This window comes from Ochotona curzoniae, unplaced genomic scaffold (assembly GCF_017591425.1).
Source record: "Ochotona curzoniae isolate NIBS_2020 unplaced genomic scaffold, NIBS_Ocur_1.0 scaffold_1037, whole genome shotgun sequence".
NCBI classification, from domain to species: domain Eukaryota; kingdom Metazoa; phylum Chordata; class Mammalia; order Lagomorpha; family Ochotonidae; genus Ochotona; species Ochotona curzoniae.
The window spans coordinates 32,960,515-32,985,169 of record NW_024467083.1 but is presented as its reverse complement, the minus strand read 5'-3'; the positions used below and the strand labels follow the sequence as shown (position 1 = coordinate 32,985,169).

Sequence of the window (24,655 nt, the reverse complement as noted above, 5' to 3'; positions counted from 1 at the left end):
AGTGCAGGGGGAGGGTCTGCATGGAGCTCCACAGCACAGCTCTGTGGAGAGGAGAAGAGGCGTAGTTCTTGATTCTGTGATACATGGTAGTTCTTGATTCACTGAGCAAGCAGTTATTGAACATTTACTGTAAGCTAAGATCTGAGCCAGCCACAGTGGCTCCCAGTAGGAACAAGGAAGACATTGACAGAGTGAGCCCAGTGCATTCCAATCCTGGTTACATCTTGGAGTCCTCTGGGAGTGGGAAGAAAAACCCCTGGACCAACGCTCCAACACCTGCAGGTTCAGATTTCCTTGGTCTGGGTTAGCCCACCCATGGGTATGTTTTTTAATTAATTAATTTGAAAGGCAGAGTGATGGGGAGTAGGGGAGAGGAAGGAAGCTACAAGAACTTCCATTGACTGATTCATTCCCCATATGGCCCTAACAGCCAGATCTGGGCCAGGCCAGGAGCCTGGAACTCTATCCTCTGTGGTCCCTCACATGAGTGGCAGGGGCCCAGGCATTTGGTCTATCTCCTGCTGCTTTCCCAGATGCATTTTAGCAGGGAGCTGGATTGCAAGTGTGTTGCTGAACAACACCCCAAGCTGGTTGGAGGCATTGTTGTAGAATCCTCAAGCTGGCTCCGCTCGCCTGACACACAGAAAACCCATCACTGACATTGGGATGGTGAAAGAAAGTAGGCATTTATTGCAAAGCACAGAGCGAGGAGGTGGGCTGTTGCTTAATTTCTGGGCTCTCTGAGGAGTTACGCCTGAAGGTTCTGACACATTGGAATTGGAGCCAACAGGTGCTGGGACAGCTCTTGTCCCAGTTCCTGGATGGTCAGTGCTTCTCATGACCTTCTTTGGTCAGTGATGTTGTGCTCTTTGAGGAATTTGTGATGGCCAGGTGGGTTCCAGTGGGCCTGGGGGTTATGTGAATGTGGCAGTAATATTTTGCCCAGACCTGGAATTCCCCTACCCAACCCAGGACAACATGGACCATGGATGTTCTTATCTATTGGAGAAGCAAATGACTCCTTGAATCTGATGAATAAAGTGCATGAGACCAGCTGAATTCTTTTTGATAAAAAAGTAGGCAAAGACCCCTTGTGCTAAGGGATACAGATGGGAGGTGGGGGTGTGCTTTTACACTATGGGGGTCTGATTCAGGTGGGGCATCTGGGACTCAAATGGGCATTCCTATGGAATGCCAGTGTCTCAGTGCCAACCTAACTTACTATGCCATAACTCTGTCCTTTATTAATGTAATTAATTTTATATTTTACTTATTTTATTTCAAAGGCAGAATTATAGGGAGAGGGAGGGCATGAGAGGGAGAGAGAAAGAGAGAGAGGGAGACTTCTATTTGCTGCCCTGTTGGCCACAATCTAGGAGCCAGGAGCCAGAAACCATTCTGGTTTCCCAGATGGTTAACAGGGGCCCAAGCACTTAGGCCATCTTTTGCTGCCTTCCCAGATATGTTATATAGATGGGAAGTGGAGCAGCTGAGACTTGAACTGTCATTCTTATGGGATGCCTGTGTTGCAGGCGGTGACTTAACCTGCTGGATCAAGAAGCAGGCCCCATTACATGGGTCTTTCTAAACAAGCTTTTCAAGTAATTCTGATGTGCAGCCACGTTGCGAGCCACTGATCTAAGAAATGGGACAGATAAAGATATAGCAAACACAAATCAACACATGATTGAGGCTAGCATGTTGGGAGCAGCACCAGAGCCACTGAGGAGGAGACAGCAGGGCGAGTGTCCAAAGCTGGAGGGCATGAGCCAACATTTGGGTGAGCTCATAGGGGACATTAGTGGTATCTTTGGAGACACTGTCCCAGCCTGCAGGCCCACATGGAGTCTTGCAGAAACTCAAACCTGTCCCCACGACTCTCCTGGCAATGCCTTCCCCGATGCTCAGTGTTGATGAAACACCAAGCCCCCAGGCTTCATAACCCTCCCTGGAGTTCAGCCCCCCATCCCCACCCACACCTTGCACTAGGAAACGGAGGTAAGCCATTAGGCATCTATGAGGTAGATGGGATGCTGTCTTGGGACCAGCACCCAGTGGTCATCGGGGGTGCTACTGAGACACCTTCTCCTTCTGCTTCCAGGGGTGGGGGATGGAGAGGAGGGGGGGGGGACGGTGGAAACGGGGGTGGCAGAGGATCCTGTTCGCCATCAAGCCGTCAAAGGAATCTGCTAGTTGGCGCCTCAGTTCCTGCCCAGAGTGAACCCGGTTGCCATAGTAACCGGATACAAGTCTTTGTCGACAGGGTGGATGGCAGTTGCGTTGCCATGGCTTGGCTTGTAGGGCGCAGTCAGGGGCAGAGGGAGGCCTTGCAGTGGCCCTGAGGGTTTTTCTGAAGGAAAAGCCAAGCCCAGTGGGGGGTAGGAGAGGGAGAGTCCTCTGGCGGAGGGTTGGGGGAGGCCCTGGCTGATGTGAGCTGCAGTCTGTCTCAATCAGATCAGCGCTGGACCTTCCTGTATAAGAGTCCCCAAGGGCCCAGGCCCTCAGCGCACACAAGGGACAGTGGTGCTGTGGACAGGGGGCCATACCCAGAGGGAGAGGGCCTTCTGCTCGTCTTTGGTGAATGAACAATCTTTGTGGTTTAAGAAGCCCTTTCACGGCCATAGCTCCTTGGAGAGCCTTGGGGGCCAGCCACAGTAGTGACTGTCCATGTAGTGTGGCTACCCAGCCCTGCATCGTCACCATTGCCTTCATCTTTCAGTGGCTCAGTGTGCCTGCCATGTGGTGGATCTTGCTCTGTCCTCAAAGATCCCCTGCAGCCCTGGGCAGGTGCCGCGGGTGCTCAAGGGCGTGGTGAACAAGAGAAAAGAGGGGGCATGGACATTGATATCAAGACAACGTAGAAGCTTCTCTGGGGAGAAGGCCCTGGAGGAGACAGTGGTTTGGGCAGAAGGAAGGGTACCTCCCCCAGCAGGATACAGTAGGAGAGAAGGGTGTTTGCTTACCTCACTGCCTGCATTAGTTAATCAGTCCAAGTTAAATCAGATTCTCCTCCGCCTGGCTCCACCCACTCTTGACCCGAGTCATGTCTTTCCTGTTCTCTCCTCCAGCCTGTACCTCAGGCCTCCCCGGTGTGTACCACTGTGACCCAGGCCAGGCTGTGCCCATGCTGGTGCTCCCCTTTGAGCTCAATGTCACTTCCTCCCTCAGGGCCCAGCAGCCCTGGGGAGGCAGCATGCAGCGCTAGAGTCCTGAGTGGGGTGGATATGGGTGATCTGGGATAGACAGCAGCTGGGAAGCACTGGAGGGCTGCGGGCCCAGGATGTGCTGTGCTGGCGAATGTACCTGTCACCCTTCAGCAGGATTTGTGCATGTGGGGAGGGGTGTGGGCAACTGCAACCCAACACACACCTCCATCTCAGACCTCCAAGGATAATGTCTCTGAGCTGGCCTGGATCTTTGACATTCCTCACTTCACAGGTGTGGGGATGGAAGTCACATAGGGGAAGGGGACTCCACAGCAGGACTTCTCTGAGGACAGAGGCTGGGCTTCCTCTGTGTGTAGACCCTAGCACCGAGCACAGGCCTGATATATAGTAGGTGCTCAACAAATGCTTGTTTGGGCAGGTGTCCTCGTGATGTAGTAGTGGGAATCTTAGTGCCATGGAAGGTCAAGACTAGAAAGAAACTTAAGTTTGTGAAGCTCAACCCTCATTCTGGACAAAGCCACCTGCCCCCCGCCCCTCATTAATAAGGCTAAAATATGAGCCAGGGTTTTGGCTTATCAAATGTCAGTAAGGGGCCGGGCACTATGGTGTGGTGAGTAAAGCTACTGCCTACAATGCTAGCGTCCCATGTAGATGCTGCTTTGTGCCCTGGCTGCTTCACTTTTGATCTCGCTCCCTGCTAGTGGCCTGGGAAAAGCAGTGGAGGGTGGTCCAAGTGTTTGGGCCCCTGTCACAAGGGAGATATGGAAGAAGCTCATGCCGCCTGATTTCTGCCTGGTCCAGCGCTAGCCATTTCAACTATCTGGGGAGAAAGCCAGTGGGGGGAATCTCTGTTGTCCCTCTCTGTAGCTCTGATTTTAAAATAAATAAGCAAATCTTCGGGAAAAAAAAAACCAAGATGGCAGTTAGGTAGCCCATGTCTCATAATGGAGTGTCTAGGTTTGAGTCTTGGCTCCACTTCCAATTCCAGCTTCCTGCTAATGCCTGTTCTGGAGGCAGCAGGTGATGGCTTGGGTAGTCAGGTCCCTACCACCCATGGGCTAGCTCTGGCTATCACAAGATTCAGGGAGTGAACTAGTCACTGGCTATCTTTTTGTCTTTCTGTATCTCTCAAGTTTTTAAAAAAATGATAAACAATTACTAATGCTTACATAGGGCGTGCTGGGTGACAGGCAACATACTTTGCACACTGCAACCTCAAGGGACCTCCATGCAGCAGGTGTTACTGTCATGGCCGACGAGGGAACTGAAGCACGGGGGCGGATGGGAGAACTCAGGGACTTGTCCAAGGTCACAGTGCTGGTCACTGGGAGGCTCAGGCGGCCCCTCTGCACAGCCAGTCAGCACACTGCATTGCTGCTGGCTGAGATGCCCGGCTCCCCTCTCTGAGTAGGGGCAGCTCTGTGTGCTGGCCCCCTGACGCCATGTACTTCCTCGTTGCACACTTTTGTCTCTGCATCCTCCTCCAGCACTTGGCTCCTGTCTGTAGGATCAGGGCTGTGTGTTTAATACAAATGAGCTGCTCATTGTCAGGAAACTACAGCCAGCTGGTTGGCCAGGGGTGGGGGGGTGATGTGGGGTGTGCTGGGGCGAGGGTGCTGGGCAGCACTTTCCAGTTGGCAGTGACCTTGGAAAGAGTGTGTATAGTGAGAAAGAGAGAACTGAACCAGTGGTTTTCCCATCCTATCATCCTTGTGGCTCAGTGTAGGGCATCTGGCCACCAAACTGTTGGGGCCTTTCCTCAGACATGAAGCACTTCTGTAGTGGACACCAAGCTGGGGGCGGGGAGGGGTCATCCTTCATTTAACTCAGTGATAACACTGTCAGTTTTCTGCTTAGAACTTGTGTCAGCACCCACAGATGCTGTCAGCACAAAAAGGCTAAAGGTTCTGTCCCACAGACTCTTGTGAGAGACCAGTCACGAGGCCAGGACATCCTTTTTGTTTTGTTTTGTTTTGTTTGACAGGCCGAGGTTGGGGGAGGGGAAGCATGAGATCTTCCATCTGCTAATTCACTCCCCAGATGCTCCAATGGCAAGGACTGGACCATGACAAAGCCAGGAGTTTCTTCTGGGTCTCTCTCCTCCTAGTTACAGGGACCCAAGCACTTGTACCATCCTCTGCTGCTTTCCTAGGCACATTAGCAGGGAACTGGATGGGAAATGGAGCAATCAAGGGTTGAACCACATAGGATGCCAATGTGGCAGGCAGTGGCCACCAAGCCGCCTCCTTCCTTCCCCAGCTGGGTCTTCGGCTTGTGCATCGGTTTATAAGTCACGTTTCCTATAAGACCCTAGTCTGGCTTGTATCCTTCCCTAGAGCTGACACAATTCAGGGACCTGTTTGCAGGTATTAAAAAGGGCATCCCAGAAGGTCCTGAATTAGCCACAGGGAGCAAGTGCCCAGGTCAAAGCTGTTGCGACAGCAAGCAGGGGAGCCTCGCTGCCTATCTAGGCAGCCCCTCCAGTTCCTGCAGGCACTCCAGGATTCCGAATCTCTCCCACCCTGTTTGGTGGGACTCTTTTGGAGGTCTTGTTATATAGTGACTCCTTCACTGGCCACAGGTAATCACTTAGTATTATTTCGCATCATAAACCACAATACCCTAGAAAGCAGTCCACAGAGGAGCAAAGATGCCACAGAGCGTGGAGTCCTAACCCAGTCAGGGCTTATCCGACCCCACCATCTCAGGCGGCCCCACCTGCCCTGTACACCTGCCTGCTGGTGCGTTTCCTGCTTCCCAGGTGGCACTAACCGGGCTCTTTCTGCTCTCGCCAGCTCTTTGTGATCGACAACGGTGCAGACGACTGGCGAATAGCCATGACCTACGAGCGCATCCTCTACATCAGCCTGGAGATGCTGGTGTGCGCCATCCATCCCATTCCTGGAGAGTACAAGTTCTTCTGGACGGCGCGCCTGGCCTTCTCCTACACGCCATCGCGGGCCGAAGCGGATGTGGACATCATCCTATCCATCCCCATGTTCCTGCGCCTCTACCTGATTGCGCGCGTCATGCTGCTGCACAGCAAGCTGTTCACGGACGCCTCCTCACGCAGCATTGGGGCCCTGAACAAGATCAACTTCAACACCCGCTTTGTCATGAAGACCCTCATGACCATCTGCCCCGGCACCGTGCTGTTGGTCTTCAGCATCTCGCTGTGGATCATTGCTGCCTGGACTGTCCGCGTCTGCGAAAGGTAGGCCCGCACGTGGCTCCTGTGGGTCAGACTCCTGGGGCCTTCCAGAGCTGAGGACACTGGGACAAGGAGGGAAGAGGACCAGGGAGTGCCCCCGAAGCAGCCGGGCTTGATGGAGGAGACAGGCTCATCCTTCAGCTACCCCAAAGGAGAAAATAGGGAGGAGCCGAGGGCAGGGCGGGGCTCAGTAGGATCGCTTTTTGAAACTCCCAAGTCCAGGTATACTGGGGAAACCCACATAGCCTGCTCACTCCTGCTTGCTGCAGCCTTCTTTGCAAACCATTGAGCCCGCTGTTTACATTGTTAATCTTACAACACTGCGGGGATTGCCAGGCCTTCTGTTCCTGGTGGAAAGGAACAAGGGCTCTCCTGTTTTTAAAGGTGCTGAGAAGGCCTGTGACAATGAATCCAGTTTGCTTTATTTCGTGCCCCCTTTCTCAGAAGTGAGGCACCCACAAGTGCCCTCTGCACTGCATTGATGGCTGGCCATGCCACGTCGAGTCTACATGCCAGCTGTCATTATCGCCGTTGCAGACTGGTTAGAATATAGATTCTCAGGCCTTGCCTAGGACTGCAGAATCAGGATTTACACTGTAACCAGCTCACTGCCTTATGTGTGAGGTTGTTGGGAGGCATTCAGGAAATGTTGTTTTAGGAGGCCAGTAGCAGGGTGGGGACAAAGAGAAGGAAGGGTATCTGAGGGCTCGGGAACAGAGTGCTGACTCCAAAGGACAGTTACCCCCAAGGGCAAGATGGCTGTTCCCTCCTCTTGCTACCACCCAAAGCTGCCCTTTGTGGCTTCTCCTCCTTTCAAACTGGCCCTGGAATTTTCACATTAATCTGGTGAAGTCTGGGCCATGGTTAAAAACCTGGATTGTGGCCCATGAGTAGCTGTGAGTCCTTGGGCAAGTGACTTAACCTCTCTGGGCTTCAGTTTCTTCCTTTTACAATGAGCAAGGATGAAGTTGCGTTCGTTCATGGAGAGTGCTGGTTTTCATGGTATTGGGAGACACCATCAAGCATCCTGAGTGATTTACAGGGGCTGGGGAGTCTCCCAAATGCCGTCAGTGCCATTGTTGGGCTAGGGATGTTTCAGGTGGCAGCAGACTGCCTATGGGATAGTGGCTCCATGCCCTCATATTGCCAGGTGGCACAGTAGGCACAGGGGACACAGTGTGCAGTGGTATGTTTGTGCAATGACACAGTTGATCAGTAGCACGTTTCTCTATGAGCTGATGTGTGACTTACACAGGCAAATTTCAAGTCATGTCTCTGTTGGGACACATCTACAGAACATCACACCACATTTGGAAGGTCCTGCTCATGGGCAGAGAGAGGGGGCTGACCCAGGGCCTGCCACACCCACTTCTGTAGAGCTGATACCTCCACCCCCTGTACCCAGACCCTGCTCTCACAGGGTGCATAACCTGTAAGCCCCCCTCCCCCAGCCCCCTCTATGCCAGGCTTGCTTTGCTGAGCAGATATTCTTTCTGCTCTGGAGGGCACAGTGCTTTCCTGCCCTGAACTCCTCTGGGGACACTGGACCACATCTTGCTGGTTATCTGTGTTGGACCTTGGTATTCCCATCTGTGAGCCTAAAACCGTGCACCTACTTTATGGGATTCACAGTCAGGGCCAAACAAAGAACTGTGTTTGACCTGCGTATAACACACAGTGAATGTGGAAATGCATTAGTGGAGGGTGTCCCTTAGTACAGTTTGGGGGTTCTGTGGCTTCCTTCTTAGAGTAAACTGACTCCTACCACATGTTGCCTTATGCTCTTCTGCTGTCTTTCCTAATTGGTGGAAGACAGGCTTTGCAGAATCAGTGATCCTTGGTTTTCCAAAGGTGTACAAGTCCTTTGAGTTCAGCTCCAGGTTCTGATTGATGGGTGTTTCAGAAGGGTGAAGGAGCGGAAGGTGCCACAAAGTACCTGCAAGTGATTCTTCTCTCTTTGGGAGCCATCATAAGCGGAAGTGCTGCGGTTGTTTGCTAGGAATCAGTGTGTTCCAACATGTGCTAGTTGCAAAGTCACTTTGTTGCACTTTTTGTGACATCAAATGATTGTCTGTAGTTTCCAAGTCCAGTCTGCTCCCCTGAAGGCTGCCAAACCTTGGTCTTTGCAGATTTCCAGTCCTTGACTGGAGACCAGTGCAGAGGCACAGAGAAACAGGCATGCAAACCAGAAATTCTAGCATTTTCTGTTCTTGCAAGAAGGTCATATGACTAATGGGTTCTGCTTAGGTCTAATGGCAAGCATGTTACGGCTGTTGTCATGGGGTTATCATCAGCCCTTATTTGGGGGAGGCCTCTCCATGCTAGTGTTTTTTTGCTTGTTTTTTAGATATATTGCACTTATTTGAAAGACAGAGTGATACAGAGATCTTCCATCTGCAAATGGCTGTAACAGCTGGGGCTGAGCCAGGCCCTGACCGGGCCCCGACTCCATCTGGGTCTCTGACATAGGTGCAGAGGCCCAAGCACTTGAGCCATCATCTGTGGCTTTCCCAGGAGTGTAGACAAAGAGTTGGATTGGAAGTGGAGCGGCCAGGCATCCCATATGGGATTTCAGGATAGTAGAGGGCAGCTTTTCCTCCTAGTTTTGTGTGACATGCTTCCTGTGTGCTCTAGCTCGTCCGTACAGCAGGTCTGGATCCAGAGGCCCTATTCTGGAGTTGAGTAAGACCATGTCAGGTTGAATCTTGCTGTGTGCTGGCTTTCACTGTCCTGATGACTTTCCCACACTGAGTCTCAGAGCCATGAACCTGATGCTTCAATCCCAGACTTGCCCAGCCCTGTGCCTCCCCCAGGACAGCCCTGCAGGGCCATTGGCTCCTGAGGTTCCCAGGGATCCAGCACCTGAGCGGGGTCGGTGTGACTTCTCCCAGCATCCAACCCTGCCGCCCTTGTTTTCTCCAGGTGAGCATGCTGAGAGTAGCCCCCCATCTCAGAGGTTCTCCTGGGACTCTGCCTATCCCTGTAGGCATGAGTTCCCCTGATTGAGTCAAGCACCACCCTGCCAAAGGCCAAGCTATTTATCAAGCTGAATGATCACCATCCTTTCCCAGTATGACAAAGCAAGGTTGGCAAAGACCTCCAGAGAAGGAATGATTCTGCCAGAGACTGGGCTTTTAGAAATTGGCAGCAGGGGATGCTTAGGTTGGGGTTGGGGAGAATGAAGCATTGAGTTGAGGTGGGGTGGCAGTGTGATCAAGATAACCTCCCTCTCTAAACCTGCTCAGCTCCAGTGATAGTGTGCTGTGATAGTGCTTCTGTCATTGTGGGCGTCCTAGGGGGGCAGAGACTTGCCCAGGATCACATGGCAGTGTGGCAGGGCCTAGGAGAGCCCTAGGCAGCTGGACCCCACATCCTAGGTGTCGTTTTGCCAGTGTGGACTTGGCTGTGCACACACACACACACACACACACACACACACTCCATTGAGTTGCTATGGAAATTCCTTGGCACCACATCACACTTTCAAAGACAGTTCTCATCTCTGGGGTTGACTTTTATGTGACAGTGAAGATTTCCCACATCTCCTCCTCCCCAGCAGGCGAGAGGAGGTAGCTGGGAATTCCTCAGGGATGCCCGTGGCTGGGAGGGCAGGACCACAGTGAGGTCTTGCATCACCAGCGAGGCATTGCATCACGGGCTGCAAGGCCTGACACGCGTGGCAGCTCAGCCAGCATTTGCTGGGATCCTCCTGGCTAGCTGCCCGCTTGCCTCCCACGGGGCTCCCCCTCCCGGGACCGTCAATGGAACCTCCTCATTAAGCACTGTCATACACCATGCAGCCTCCCAGGAGAGAGACCTGGTGGCGGCAGAGGCCACAGTCTCCAGGGTGGCAGGGTGGGGCAAGCTGACTTTCCTGGCACCTCGCGAGCACCCTCTGCTGCTCCTGTGGCTGTGTCGATGTCCTTGGGAGGAGCAGCCACGCCCCCAACAATGCCAATACAATGGCTTTGATAATGACCTCCCTGGCCTCTTACTGGCTCACTCTGGATTTGTTGCAATGCATGCAGGCTGACCCTGGGCCCTTGGGCTGTGCAGCCTAGTGGCAGGCTTTCATTGTGTTGCTAGATTTTTTTTCCCTCTGTATCCTGGTGTTGCCGGGAATGTTTTGGTTCTGGTACTAGTGAGAAAAACGTGGAGCTATCCACTCTCCTTGTCCCACCTTTCATGTCCAGCAGCAGCAGGTTGGAGAGAGCTGCTCTCCCACACTCAGATGCCCAGATCTGCCCCCAAGCAGCAGCAGGGAGTGAGAAGACAGTGTGTTCCTGGTTTCTGTTCCCATCTTTCACAGGGGAAACAGAAAGTTGCTGATCTGGGGCTGCAGCCCAGAGTGTTGGGGTGGAGCCCCCCACCGCCAAGGCTGGGCGCGGAGTGGAGCCTCAGGACCTCCTGGCTAAGGGCTGTGGCTTCTCCTGTGGAACTGGAGGCCTGACCTCCAGCACAAAGTACATGCGTGATGATCCGCAGACACCGTGGGAAGAACCCATCAGAACTTGTATTCATAGCTATTTTTAGCTAAAAGCACTGAAACTTGACTCACATTTAATGTACAGGTAGAGAGCAACACATGTGTGCCGTGTATAACACACATAGGTCTACAGGGCATACTGGCTTAGGCATTTTAACCGGTAGGAGAATATGATTGCTAGCGGGGCTAGCAATGTGTAATAGTAGGCTAAACCTCCACCTACAATGCCAGAATCCCATTTGGGCACCAGTTCATGTCCAGGCTGCTCTGTTTTCCTATCCAATTCCCTGCTTAGGTACCAGGAAAGCCACAGAGGATGGCTCAGTCTGGGGACCTGCACCCATGTGGGAGACCCAGAAGAAGCTCCTGGCTCCTGACTTTGGATTGGCTCAGTCCTGGCTTTTTGTGGCCATCTGGGGAGTGAACCAATGAATGGAAGATCTCTCTCTCTCTCTGCCTCTCCTTCCCTCTGCTCTACCTTTCAACAATAATAACAATAATAATAGGGCTGGTAGGGACAGGAGCATCTGCTCCCACACTGAGAGCAGGAACTGTTCCCTGGTGCTGGAATTCTGGGATGTGAGTGTCCTGCAAGGGGTGGGGGGAAGCGGCCTGGGATAGCCGCAGCAGCCAGGCCTGATGGATCACCCAGCCAGAAGGGAGAACAGGCAAGACTCCCACACAAACACCTGCAGCTTCAAGAATGAAAAAATACAGTGTTGTCCAAGTTTAATTCTGAGAAACAGAGCACCCGGGAAAAGATTCTTGACTATCCCTAGCAGGATGCAACAAAGCGTCGACTCTGAGTGGGCAGATGGGAAATGAAGATGGCCACCTAAAGGAAGAGTTCCAGAAAAAAAAAAAGTTTCTTGTAAAATTGAAAACCACATTGGGGGCATTGAGGGTGTGCTGTTGTTGTTTTAGTGTGAAAAATAGAGAGGCAAACTTAAACATTCTCTTGGATTGCAAAAGAGATGAGTCAAAGAGTACAGCCGAGAAATCGAGTTATCATGGAGGAAGAAGCCAAAATAATGGAAGGAAAGCCTAATCAAGGAGATGCATGATGAAGACTTTTCCAGAACAGGCCTGGATGGGGGATTTCCAGGGGGAGTGCCGGAGGGCCAGAATTGGCAGATGAAGCTGGCTGCTAATTTCCCAGTTAGAAGAGACACAGGGAACCACCCCTAGACAGGTATTGACTGGCAGGTAAGTGCATCCTAGAAGCCCAGGGCAGCCCAGGGCAGTCCTTTCCTCCATCCTAGAGACGTCAGACACTTACACTGGGAGTTAATGCTGTTATTCCTCTTGTCATTTGGGTGAGGCAGCAAGAGAAGTGTTCAAGTGCTTTAGGGAGTAGAATGGGCTCAAGAGAGTAAGGCAGCTGTACTCAGGGAACTTGTGCAGCACCTGCTGACCGAGGGAGGAGTCACCATCAGGTCCTCGCAGGAGCATTGATGACAGGGGGACTGCCCCCAAAATCAGGTACACTGACATCAAAAGTAGAGGTTTGCAGAACTGAGTTCTCATGTCAAAGAAGAAATGGATTCTGGAATGAGTAGATGTAGGAAGGAAAACCAGCGCCTCAGGAATAGTTAGCAGGGTGCATATCCTCAGCTTCAAAATTAGAGAGGCTGGGCTGGTGCTGTGGCATAGTAGAGACTAAACCTTTGTCTACGGGGCCAGCATCCTGTAGGGGCAGCAGTTCAAGTACTGGCTGATCCCCTTCTGATCCAGGTCCCTGCTTGTGGCTTGGGAAAGCAGTAGACAGTAGGTCCCTGCCACCCATCCAGGAGACCCAGAAGAAGCTCCTGGCTTTTGGCTTTAGATAGGCCCAGCACCAGCTGTTGCAACCATTTTGGAGAGTGAATCAGCAGATGGAGGATCTCTCTCTCTCTCTCTCTGTTTCTCCTTCTCTCTCTGTAACTTGGTCTTTTAAATAAAAATAAATACACCTTTTTAAAAAAATTAAGAGGCACAGGCCAGAAGGGATTAATTAAAAACATGTTAAGTGCATCGTCTTATGGAGAGGAGAATGATAAAAAAAAAAAAACCCTTGTCACTCAGTTTTAACATTTAGAGAAATACAGTTTCAATAATTTTTTAGACCTAAAGGTAGAACGTTAAAAGTGACACTAATGGTGACCTTGGCATCAGGCATGTCCTTGCATTACTTCTCTCAATCTGTACCTGTACCTGAATCTGTACCTGTGAGGTAGGGAGACCATTACATCTGCATCCTACATGCAAGGCAGCTGAGACAGTGGCTAAGCCAAGTGTCCGGAGCCACAGTACTGGGGAGTCACAGGCCTGAGACCCCAACATCCTGCCCAGGAGTCTCACTATTCCCTGCTTAGAGACGGTGACCTTCCACACAAACCTTGGAGCCCACCGTGGGGGAAGACATAGAGGAAGCTGAAAGGGTAAGTTCTGGAACAAATCAAGAAACAGCGTGAGAGAAAATATACCTTAAAATATGGAGCAATCATATCTACAACATAATTGCATTTATCTCCCCCATTCGAAGGCAATGTTCCTTACTTAGATGGGAGTTGAAAGCAAAACTTATTTTCATGCCATTTGCAAAAGAGGCACCTGAAAAAGAAGGCCCCAGAAAAAAAAAATAGATGGAAAGCAAAGATTTTCTACCTAAGTATAGATCCCCAGGGCCCCCGAGTGGCCATCATCACTTTCAGTCAAGTTGAAGTCAGAGCAAGAACCATTAGCAAGAATCATTACCATGACTAAAGTGCTCACAGGGAAACTGAATTTTCATACAGAAAACTTGAGGCCGACAATCTGGATTATTAAATGCCTTAATTAATTGAGAAGACTGATATTTTAGCCTGTAAACAATGCAGCTTTTTTTTTTAAACCTTTATAGAACATTTACAGAAAATAATCAGCTTTTTTTGGTTACACATTTTGAAAGATCAGAAAGATGGCTCAGACTGTGCTCTCTGACCACAAGCTCATAAAACTAAAAGGAAAACTTTCAGGTCACTTTTAAAGCAATCTTCTCAATAACAGCTTGATCAAGAGAAAAATTCAAAACTACCATTAAAGACTACTTAGAAACGACATGGTAATGATCTTTTGTATCAGAATGTTCAGATGAAAAATCACCGTCAAAGCTTTTTCTTCATTAGAAACATAGGGGCCGGCATCGTGGTGGAGGAGGTGTATTCTCCTGCAATGCCAGCATTCCAAATGGGCTCTTATTAGTGTCCCAACTGTTCTACTTCCAATCCAGCCCCATGCTAGAGCAGAGGAAACTGGCCCAAGCCCTTGGGGTACCATTCCACCCCTATGAAATCCCTGGCTCCTGGCAGTCCTGGCTACCGTGGCCACTTAGGGAGCAAAGCAGCCAGTGGAAGCGCTCTCTATCTCCCCCTCTTTGTCTATAACTTTGCCTTACAAATACATAAATAAATCTTAAATTTAAAAAGGAAAATCAATTGAATTTGGTAGAACAAAACAAACCTCAGGAGAGCAGGTTAAGTTTGTAACAACAGACAAAGGCAGGAATTAATGAATTTTAAAAAGGAAGAAACAGGTGCCAGCATTGTTGTTGAGCAGTGGGTTCAGCCACTTGCCACACTGTCACCGCAGATCAGAGTGCCAGCTCCAGCCCCCTCCACAGGCCATTCAACTCCTGCTGATGCGCCTGGGAAAGTTGCTAACACATGGCACAGACCCCTGGGCGCCTGCACCCACATGGGTGACCTGATGGAGTTGTAGGCTCCTGGCTTCATCCTTGCCCAGGCCTGGCCATTGTGGTCTTTGGGGAATGGAAGATCATTTGTGGATGGAAGATCTTTCTCTGTTCTTCTCCTTCGCTCTGTCACTCTGCCCTTTGCTTTACAAATAAACTCTTAAAAAAACAAATTTACAAATCTTAGAGATAATATTTTCTAATAAATGTAATCAGATGTTGTGTTTGAAAACAAGCAAAATTAGAAAATTTAAGAATAACCACTGATTTTGATGATATTTTCATAAATTAGAATATTTAACTTTTTTTAAAAAGGGGAGGCTACTGAGGAAAGCTTTTTCTGTTAGATATTAAAATGTGATGTAAAACAAAGAGTCATTAAATCCCTCTGGCATTACTGAAAAGTTAGTAAGGACAGATCAATGGAACCTAATAAGCAAGCTTGAAATAAAGCCTCACACGTAAGAACCTTATCTGGGAGAAAGAAAACCAATTAGGAAGCAATAGATTATTCAATAAATGGTAATGGAGAAATTGGAAAGTTGGTGGGAAAATCGCCTCTTGCCATCCACCAAAATAACTTCCAGGTGGATTTAAGAAGCAACCGTAAAAGCAGCCATGAGCAAGCCCCCGAAGATGAAGTGAAATCCTAAATCAATGCCGAGATGGGAAGGAACTGTGAAACAGAAAATCTCCAAAGAGAAGAGACACGAAGAAACGAGTGTGTTTGATTACCCCTACATGCAAATGTTAGATCTCTGTCCTTCAAAGAGGATATATATTGACTTATTTAAAAATCAAATGTTCCAGTAGGATGAAAATTTGCAGCTAAAGTGGCAAAAGATAGATACCTCGGCTACATAAAACAGGCTTAGAACCAATCAGAAAGAAGCACCTACCCAGAAAAAAAAAATCATAAAAAGACTAAAAATAAAGACAACCACAAAGGAAGAGATACATAAAGCCCATCAAATGAAACATACAACATACCTTCAGCCTCATTAAACCAAAGAACTGCAAATTAAAGCGGCAAGGCAGATTGCTTTTTCTCTTCTAGGGCTGAGAAACAATGTACATGAGCGTAAGTCAGTGCTGGGGAAGGTTACTGGAGGGGGCTGGGTTGTCTGGCTATGGAGGGCAAGAAGGAAATTAGCACTACCTCTCTGAAAAGCACCAGGAACAGTATGTCATAGAAGCCTTGGAAAGTCTGTAACTTTAAACCAGCAATTCTCCAGGAAGCTAGTTTAATGGAATCACCAAGTTGTAGCAAGGTTCTTCAGCCTGGTGCCATCAGCCATAGGGACGCATGACACAGTGACTACGTGTCCAGGCTTTGAATGACCCAATTCGTTACAGCACTTCTAATGGTGAGTGACTGGGCAGCTGTGAAGGGATCACCTCCAGGCGAGCGTTTGGTGTGGCCACAAAGACACCTGAAACTGGCAGTGAAGTCCCATATAGCCCATATCAGAGTGTGTGAATCCCATCTGCTCTGCTTCCAATACAGGCTGCTGCTAACGTGCCTGGAAAACGGGCGGCTGATGGCCCATGTGCTTGAGATTTTGCCAGCAGTGGGAGACCCAGATGGAGTTTCTGAATCCTGGCTTTAGCCTTTTAAGTAAATGAATCTTAAAAAAAAAAAAAAAAGATTTATTTATTAATTTATTTTATTGGAAAGCCAGATATACAGAGAGAAGCAGATAGAAAAAGATCTTCTATCTGCTGGTTTGCTCCCCAAGTGGCCACTATGTCCAGAGCTCAGCTGAAGCCAGGAGCCAGGAGTTTCTTCCGCATTTCTCACGTGGGTGCAGGGTCCATCCTCTTCTGCTTTCCCAGGCCACAAGCAGGGAGCTGGATGGGAAGTGGAGCAGCAGGGACATAAACCGGCGCCCATATGGGATCCCAGTGGATGTAAAGTGAGTATTTAGCCATTATACTATCATGCTGGGCCCTAAGGCCTGAGAGATAGTTTGAGTGACTAATCCATTGCCTGTAAGCACTAGTATATATATATATATATATATATATATATATATGCAAAAGCCTGCATCCTCTGTCCTAGTGCCTGCATTTAGTGTCCAGCTCTTACCTTCCCACTAAAGTGGACCCTTGGGAGGCAGGATCATGGCTTAAGTGGGCTCTTGTTCCCCAAACAGGAGTCCTGGACTCACCCAGCTTCAGCCAGGGAAAGGTCCTGTGGCGGTGAAAGCCAGCTGGTGGGAGTTCTCTGAGTCTGCTCTCTTCTCTCTCACTCTCCCTGTGTCTCGCCACACCACTTTCTTTTTCTCTCTCAAGTAAGTATTTTTTAAAAATCCATAGCATAGCCTTTTGAAGATGATGCTAAGGTATGACAGTAGTCATGGTGTCATTTCTGGACAAGGAATGCACATAATGGTATTGTACAGGGTGCTGCCAGTTGATACAGGTACACATGACACATGAAAGTGCTGGAAGCATCACCCCTAAAGCTGCTCTCTGCGGTGCTCATTGCACATTAGAGTTTCTAAGGTGAGCATGCAGTCACATAGATCCTTGACTGTTTTGAACAGAGAGAGAGAGACAGCATTTACTGCAAAGCCCTTGACAGAGGCACCCTCTTCGTCTCCCATAGGAACTCAAGTTTTTATCAAAGCAGGACTGGATTCAGAAACATGGGAAATGGTTGTTTTAAACATGGTTCTCTCTGAGAAGTGCTGTTGAATGATACTTCCCAGAGGTCTCCCCTTCCTACTTGGCAGCCCTAGGCCTGAGCAGACAGGTGCCTGCATGCCAGTCCTGGTGCTTGGGTCCACTATGGCTGCTGACTTAGGGGAGCTCCTGGCACCAGGGGCAGCTTGTGGCAGGTGCCCTGGGATGGGAGGCACTACTTACAGGCCCCACTGTGCCTGTTCCAGGCCAGCCAGGCTCAGGGCCCAGCCATGATCCTAGAGAGCTTGTAGTAAAGGTCAAGGCCGGAGCAGTGTGAAGCAGGTTAGGGGTGCAGAGAGGACTGAATGGGGACATGGTCGGGGGAGGGGCTGAGGAGGAAGAGCAGAACAGCCAGCCACGGGCAGTGCCCAGATTGATGTCCAGTCTGGAGCACCAGGGCCACCACTGGGCTCTGTCCACAGAGGGACTTCCATTCTGGTTTCTCCCTAGTGCCACATTTCCTGCTGTTTTTGATTGAACAAGCCTTTCTTCTTTTTCATTTATGATATTTCTGGGTTTGTTGGCACTTAAGTTTCATCTAGTTTCTTCATGCTTTTAGGTATATTAAATAATATCATTAATGTAGGATATTTCTTAGAAAGAAGAATCAAGAAATGGAGACATAGGAGAATTTATGTAAAATATGCATTCTTTAAAAAATGGGTTTTTTGAAAGATGTGGTTTTTTAGAAAGATATAATTTTTTAATATGAACGACAGATTTTACAGAGAAAGGAGAGACACAGAGAGAGATCTTCTATACGCTGGTTCACTCCCCAAATGGCCACAAGGGCCAGAGCTGAGACCATCTGAAAACAGGAGCCAGGAGCTTCTTCTAGGGGTCCCACAAGGGCATAGGGGCCCAAGGACTGAGCCATTCTCTACTACTTTCCCAGGCCACAAACAGGGAGCTGGATTTGAAGTGGAACAGCTGGGACACGAACCGGTGCCAATATAAGATGCTGGCACCATAGGCAAAGGTTAAGCATGCTATGCCACTGTGCTGGCTCCCCAAAAGGCAGAGAGACCAAGCCAGAGACTCCAACCCAGCCCAGGATGGGTTGCAGCTGTCCCAAGCTGGTGCTTTACTACTTTGCCAACAACTGACTGTGAACCTCACATTCTGAAGCCAAGTCTACATTTGGGGCAATGAGGGTACTAAGATAACTGAATAATGCAGAGAGAAGCCATCATGGGTTCCCAGTGAAGTCGACTTCACAGCTCCTATTCCAGTCTGCGCTATCTTCCATCTGCATCTCCCTCCCTCCACTCCGTCCTGTTGCGAAGTGACCAAACTTCCCTGCTTTCTGGAATTTTGCAGTGGGAAGGCCCAGCTCAGGTCTGGAATACTTCCTCCCGCTAGGGACAGTCATTCAACCTTTCTCCCTAGAATTACCGAATCTGCTGTTGATGGCACACGGAAGATGCTGTACTAGCTGCATGGGAGGGGTGGGGTACTTCATGTCTTATGGCAGGTGCCTTACAGGTGCTGGAACTTAACTCCTGTTTCTGATGCCAATTGAAAAGTGCCATACCACTGGAAGGAAACAGTTCCAAGAATCCTACAATGGTGGGAGGCCTTGGAGGGGCCCAAAAGGGTTGAGGGGGGAGGGATGGGTTCCTGTGGCTGTATTAGCCACACCTATTTGTGGCTGACATTAGTCAAGACAGGAAATTCAGATTTTGTCAACTTTTCCAGTTTTTAACTTTGGGGTTGTTTGGCGTGTTCCTTGTGATCCCATTGTGCCCTTCATTTCCTGTGCTGCACAGGGTTGGCACCTCAGCCCCACAGAGCCTGCCCCACGTGCCCTGACAGTCCAGCATGCCTCCTTCCCTTGCCCGCCTGCTCTGCTAACCCAGCATGGGCTTTCCCGGGGTCATCTTCCATTTCCAACATGTGGCCCTATGCACCTGGGAAAGCTACAGAAGTGCTGTGTCCTGCACCCATGTTGGGGAACCCAATGGAGTTTCAGGGTCTTGGCTTCAGCCTGACCCAACCCTGGCCAGTGGATGGAAGACCTGGCATTCTCTGAGTAATTGCTACTTCATTGTGCCCTGATCTAATGCCAGTTCCCTCCTCTGGGCTGTGCCCAAGAGTTTGCTTCTCTGTTTGTTTTTAAAGATTTGGTTATTTATTTAGAGGGCAGAGTCACAAAGGGATGGAGAGAGAGAGAGAGAGAGAGAGAGATCTTCCATCTATTGGTTCACTCCCAAGATGACCACAATAGCCAGGGCTGGGCCAGTCCAAAGCCAGAAGCTTCTTCCAGGTCTCCCACATGGGTTTAGAGCCCCAGACACATTGGCTATCTTCTGCTGCTTTCCCAGGTGCATTAGCAGGGAGCTGGGTCATAAGTAGAGCAACTGGGACTTGAACTGGCACCCATATAGGATGCTGCTGCAAGGGCCCAACATGCTGCATCACAATGCTGGCTCCTTTCAGTCTAGGAGTTCAGGGGCAACTAGGACCCCTTGGTTCTTTAGGACTGTCCCCACTATCCCTACTACACTTATAGTTTCACCTACTTAGGCCCAGAGGGGGCTCTGCCACTCCCACAAGCAAGGGGCATGGAGCCTAGCTAATAAGCCTCTATTTGAAAATTTTTCAGGATGTCAGCTGCTGGGCATAGGGAAACAGCTTCATGGCAATGACCCTGAGCATCCAAGGGTTCCTTCTGTGCCAGGCACAGCCTGAACTCAAAGGTTAAAACAACTGGCTTAGTCCTTGTTGCACTGTTTACCTTCCCCGTGTGTTTAACTTGCCCTGTCCTACAGCCTGTGTTCAACACCCCTCTGGGATGAGGAGCTCTCACTGTGGATGGCCACTTGTTCCCCTCGCGCCCCTCGGGCTGCCCACAGGCAGCTCTGCCACAGAGCCTAGGAATAGCGGTTACGGTGTGCCTCCTTGCAGATCCTGCCCTTGCTGTCTGTGTCCACACAAAACAAGTCCAGGCAGCACAGGTTATGGGTGAACCACTGACGTCGAGCCAGATGTGGTTCTGGGACCTCACTCACACTCTTACAACATGTGACCTTGGGAAGATTCACAAAAAAACCCTGGCTCAGGGAAGACCGCTTGGTTGGGACTCGGTCAGGCCAAAGCCAGGAGCTTCATCTGGCTCTCCCATAGGGGTAGACCATCTTCCACTGCTTTCCTCAGGTCATTAGCAGGGAGCTGGATCAGAAGTGGAGCAGCTGGGACATGACTCGGCGCCCACATGGGATGCTGTCGTCGCAGGTGGGAGCTTGACCTGTGATATCACAATGCCGGCCCGTGTAATTCTGCCATTTATTTTCTCTGACCACCATCTCTAATGGCTTTTCCCTGCTCCCTGGTCATTAGCCATCCCTCCAAGTGGAGGCCCTAGACTGTGCACAGCTCCCCAAGCACCGGATCACCTCCCATTTCCCCAGCATGACTCTCCTGTTAATCCAACCTCGGTGTAGCTTCTGGAAGGGTCTGGGCTCCCCAGGGAATGTGGGTGTTAGGGAGAGTGCCTGGGCCACATGCCTGCTGAGGTTTGACACTCCCAACAGCTGCGGTCTGCAGCCTCAGCTCTGCTGCTGGTTTCTCCTCCGTGTCTCCCTCAAGGGCTGATGGCCACGTGGGAACCAGCAGGACTCAGAGTGACAAATGGCTCCTGTCCATCTCTGTTTGTTTGTTTTTACAGGGAGCACTTGGTGTTAGGCAACTTCTACAAGACTAGATACACCACCACTTTTTTGGGGGAATATTTATTTATTTGGTCCCAGCATGATGGCTCAATTGACTGATCCTCATCTTGAAAGTGCCGGGATCCCATATAGCTACCAGTTTGGGTCCCAGCTGCTCCACTTCCCATCTAGCTCCATGCTTATGGCCTGGGAAAGCAGCAGAGGTTGGGCCAAATGCTTGGGACTTTGCACCCATGTGGGAGACCCGAAAGAAGCTCCTGGCTCCTGGCTTCAGATCAGCTTTGGCCATTGTGGACTTTGGAAAGTGAACCAGCAGATGGAAGATCTTTGTTTCTGCCCTGGTTTGAAAGGTAGAGTGAGACAGAGGCAGAGAGAGATCTGTCTGCTAGTTCATTCTCTTCCCATAATACCTGCATTGGTTAGGCCAGGCTGAAGCCAGGAGGTTGAAATCCCACCAGTGTCTCCCAGCTGGTGATAGGGACTCCAGTACTTGAGTCACCATCAGCTGCTTCCCATTAAGGAGCTGGGTAAGGAGTCAGCAGAACTCAAACCATATGCTCCACTATGGCACGTGGGCATCCGAAGTGTCAGCTTAACCACTGCACTATATGCCTTCACCATTCAATGATTTTCTGTTCTTTTGTTTTTAAAAGATTTTGTTCATTTTTATTAGAAAGTCAGATTTACAAAGAAAGAGCGACAGAGGACAAAAATCTTCCTTTTGCTGGCTCACTCCACAAGTGGCCGCAATGGCCAAAGCTGAGCCAATCTGAAGTCAGCAGCCAGGAGGTTCTTCTCAGCCTCCCACACAGATGCAGGGGCCCAAAGCTTTTGGGCCATCCTTTTAGGATGTAGAAGAGATATTTGCTCACATTTGCATCCATTGGTCATGTGGCTGGGGAAAAGCCATCCTTATGGTTAATAACTCATTCCTGAGTTCTCCTTCAATGGTTGTTGGGTCACACAGCTATCTCTGGGCACACAAGTGTTCACCATGCTGAGCCCACCCTCCTCCATCCCAAGCCATGACTCAAAGCTTGTGGTTCTGGTTCTGTACAGCCATTCAACTTGTCATCCTGCCACCTCCCTGAACCAAGTCCCTTTCTGTCTTACACTGGACTGTAAACTTCCAATTACACCCCAAAATACCTTTTCAGCTGCTCTCTGGAGGAGGCCCCTGTCTTCTTGAAATTAGTGTTAATGGATCTCAGCAGTCAACCTGCAGTAAGATCAGTTGGGTCCAGTTGGGTTAGTTACAATTGAAGTGGTTGGGACTATAACAGGTCAAGTTGTAGTGCTCGAAGAATGGCCTATTAACCAGAAAACCTGCGATCGGAAAACCTGGACTTTCCACCTCTTTAAGTAACAGAACAACTCATGAGCCTGGGTAAGTTGCTCACCCTGCCTCAAATAAGAGCCTATGGCTGCAGTGGGTTCTCAGCCATCCCGGGGCCCTCTCCTGCTCAGGCCTCATTGTTTCCAGGTGTCGACTGGAACACGGCCTGTCCTCACTCTTTTCTAGGTGGATCAAGGTTCTTGTGTCTCCCAGGGGCTCTCAGGAGTCACCAGGTGGGGCAGGAAACCCAGCAGCCTCTTTTAATGATCAGAGCAACACAGCTTTGTGGGGTTTAGCAACTTGTCCCAGTCTCTGACCTGCAGGAGCCAGAGTCCTGACTGCTGGCTGTGGAGTTCTGTGAGGTTGGAGGAGTCACAGGGCAGGGCTGTGAGGGGCCACAGGAGCAAGACGCAGCATGCCCAGTGCCTCCAGCTTTACTTTCTGCCTGGGCTGAGTGGTTGTCTGATTGCTTTGGTGAGGGTTGCTATCTGGTGCCTAAAAAACCACTTCCTGTGAATAGACATGGGTAGAAAAGGGCTCTTGTCCTTCAGTGGGTGGGGTGGGGTGTAGTGACTGCCTAGACTTTTCTTGGGAAAAAAATTATTTTTGAATATTTATATATTCATTTGAAAAGAGTTACAATGAGAAAAACAGAGAGATCTTCCAACTGCTGGTTCCCACCTAAATGTCCCTACAGCATCAGCTGGGCCATTCCAAAGCTAGCAGGCAGGAGCTTCTTCTGGGTCTCCCATGCAAGTGCAGGGTCTCAGGTACTTGGGCCATCTTCTGCTGCTTTCCTAGGCTGTTAGCAGAGAGCTGGATCAGAAAGCAAGCAGCTGGGACACAAACCAGCACTCAGGGCATTCCGGAACTGAAGACAGTAGCTTGAATTACTAGGCCACAACAAAACTGACCACCCTCCCCCTCAAAGTTTATATCAAAGTGATAAACACCTATATTGTCAATTTACAGAGCTAAGTAAATGTGAACATAATTATTGGGTAATAGCTGTATAATTATTTTGTCAAGCTTAACATATATAATTGTTTCCACTTAGTTACTAATATTCTTAATTTGTTTTGTTCCTGTTTATAACTTAAACTGTGGATGCTATTTAGGGAAGAAACACGCCTTTTGTTATTCTAGAAATGAAGACCACGGGCCCCTGAGGTTATGGACCTGTCACTGTGGCCAAATGACGCCAAGGCAGAGGGCGGGTGCCCCTGGCCAGGCTCTCTGAAGCCTTGCTGAGGGTGACCTCAAGCCAGAAGGAGGAGATGGCACATTTGTCTGTCCGGTTACTGGATTTTAACATGTGACATCCAACTGACCTCTCCCAATAACTGTGGGCAGTATTATCTTCATTTCACTGAAGGACAGATTGAGGCCTGGGGCAGTGCAGGAGTTCCTGTAGTGGTGGTGATGGTAGTGATCATTACCCCATTGTTTCTCCCTAAACAAGATCTAACAGAATGCTCAAGAAGTAGTGTTAGAATTCATGGCCATCTGGTCTACCCAGCTTCTGCTCTGTGGCCAACCCTTACAAGTTTGGAATGTTAAAGCTTTGGGAGTAACGCAAGCAGCATTCCTCTGCTGTTTGGGGATCCCCATCCCACCACAGCACTCATGTACCCTCTGTAGAACCCCAGTAATGCCATCCAACTTTCCCCCCATGTGCTGAATGCCTGAAGGTTGTTGAGCCCACGGACCCTGGAGTGGAGCAGCAAACAGACCCATAGATGGGCTCTGCTGTAGCCGCAGCTGGGAGAGCATCTTGCCTTAGACACAGTCAAGCTCCCTGGAACATCAGTGGAGATTGTGTCCTTCCTTCTCGGTGTCTCTTGAAGGACATGCAACAGCAGAATAAGGAATCACAGCCGTTGTCACCATAGATTTGACTGTAAAAGGAGGTCTTTCTAGGACTTAGCCCCCAAGAGGACAGCCTTTCCTCTCCCGTCCCTGTCTTCTCCTGTTCCCCACCTCCCACCCCTAGAGAGTTGCCTGGCTCTGGCACTTCCCTTCCATGCTGGCTCCACTCCAATGTCTGCCCACCCAGCTTCCTTTCTGCTCCCCGGCTGGGTCTTCTGCTCTGCCAGCTTCCTGTCCTGGGAAGTATCACTGGTGGCCTGGACTTCCCCAGGGCAGCAGCTGGTTGCCTGGCAACCCATAACGCGCCTCTTCTGGGGTAGCTGCTTCTGATGCAGAGCCAGGGGCAGGATGCTAAAGGAAGGAAGCTCCAGGGGCCCCTGGGGTGTCTGAAAAGATAGAAGGGAGGAGGCAGACATACCGCTGAATAGATCAGCTTCCTCAGTAACTCACAGGGTCGCCATCCGTACTCTTTCAGAGTCCTCCCTTCCTGCTTCTGGATCCCAGGTGCCCAGGGA

At 50.0% G+C, this 24,655-nt stretch overlaps 1 protein-coding gene across 2 annotated transcripts in view; it reads left to right on the top strand.

Annotated features, from left to right (window-relative positions):
* Positions 1-24,655, top strand: part of KCNN3 (potassium calcium-activated channel subfamily N member 3) — a 149,366-nt gene that overhangs the window by 82,614 nt on the left and 42,097 nt on the right. For both annotated transcript variants that reach the window (XM_040998555.1, XM_040998554.1), the window contains exon 3: positions 5,963-6,381. In XM_040998555.1, coding sequence (XP_040854489.1) covers positions 5,963-6,381 — 419 coding nt within the window. The remainder of the gene's footprint in view (positions 1-5,962; positions 6,382-24,655) is intronic.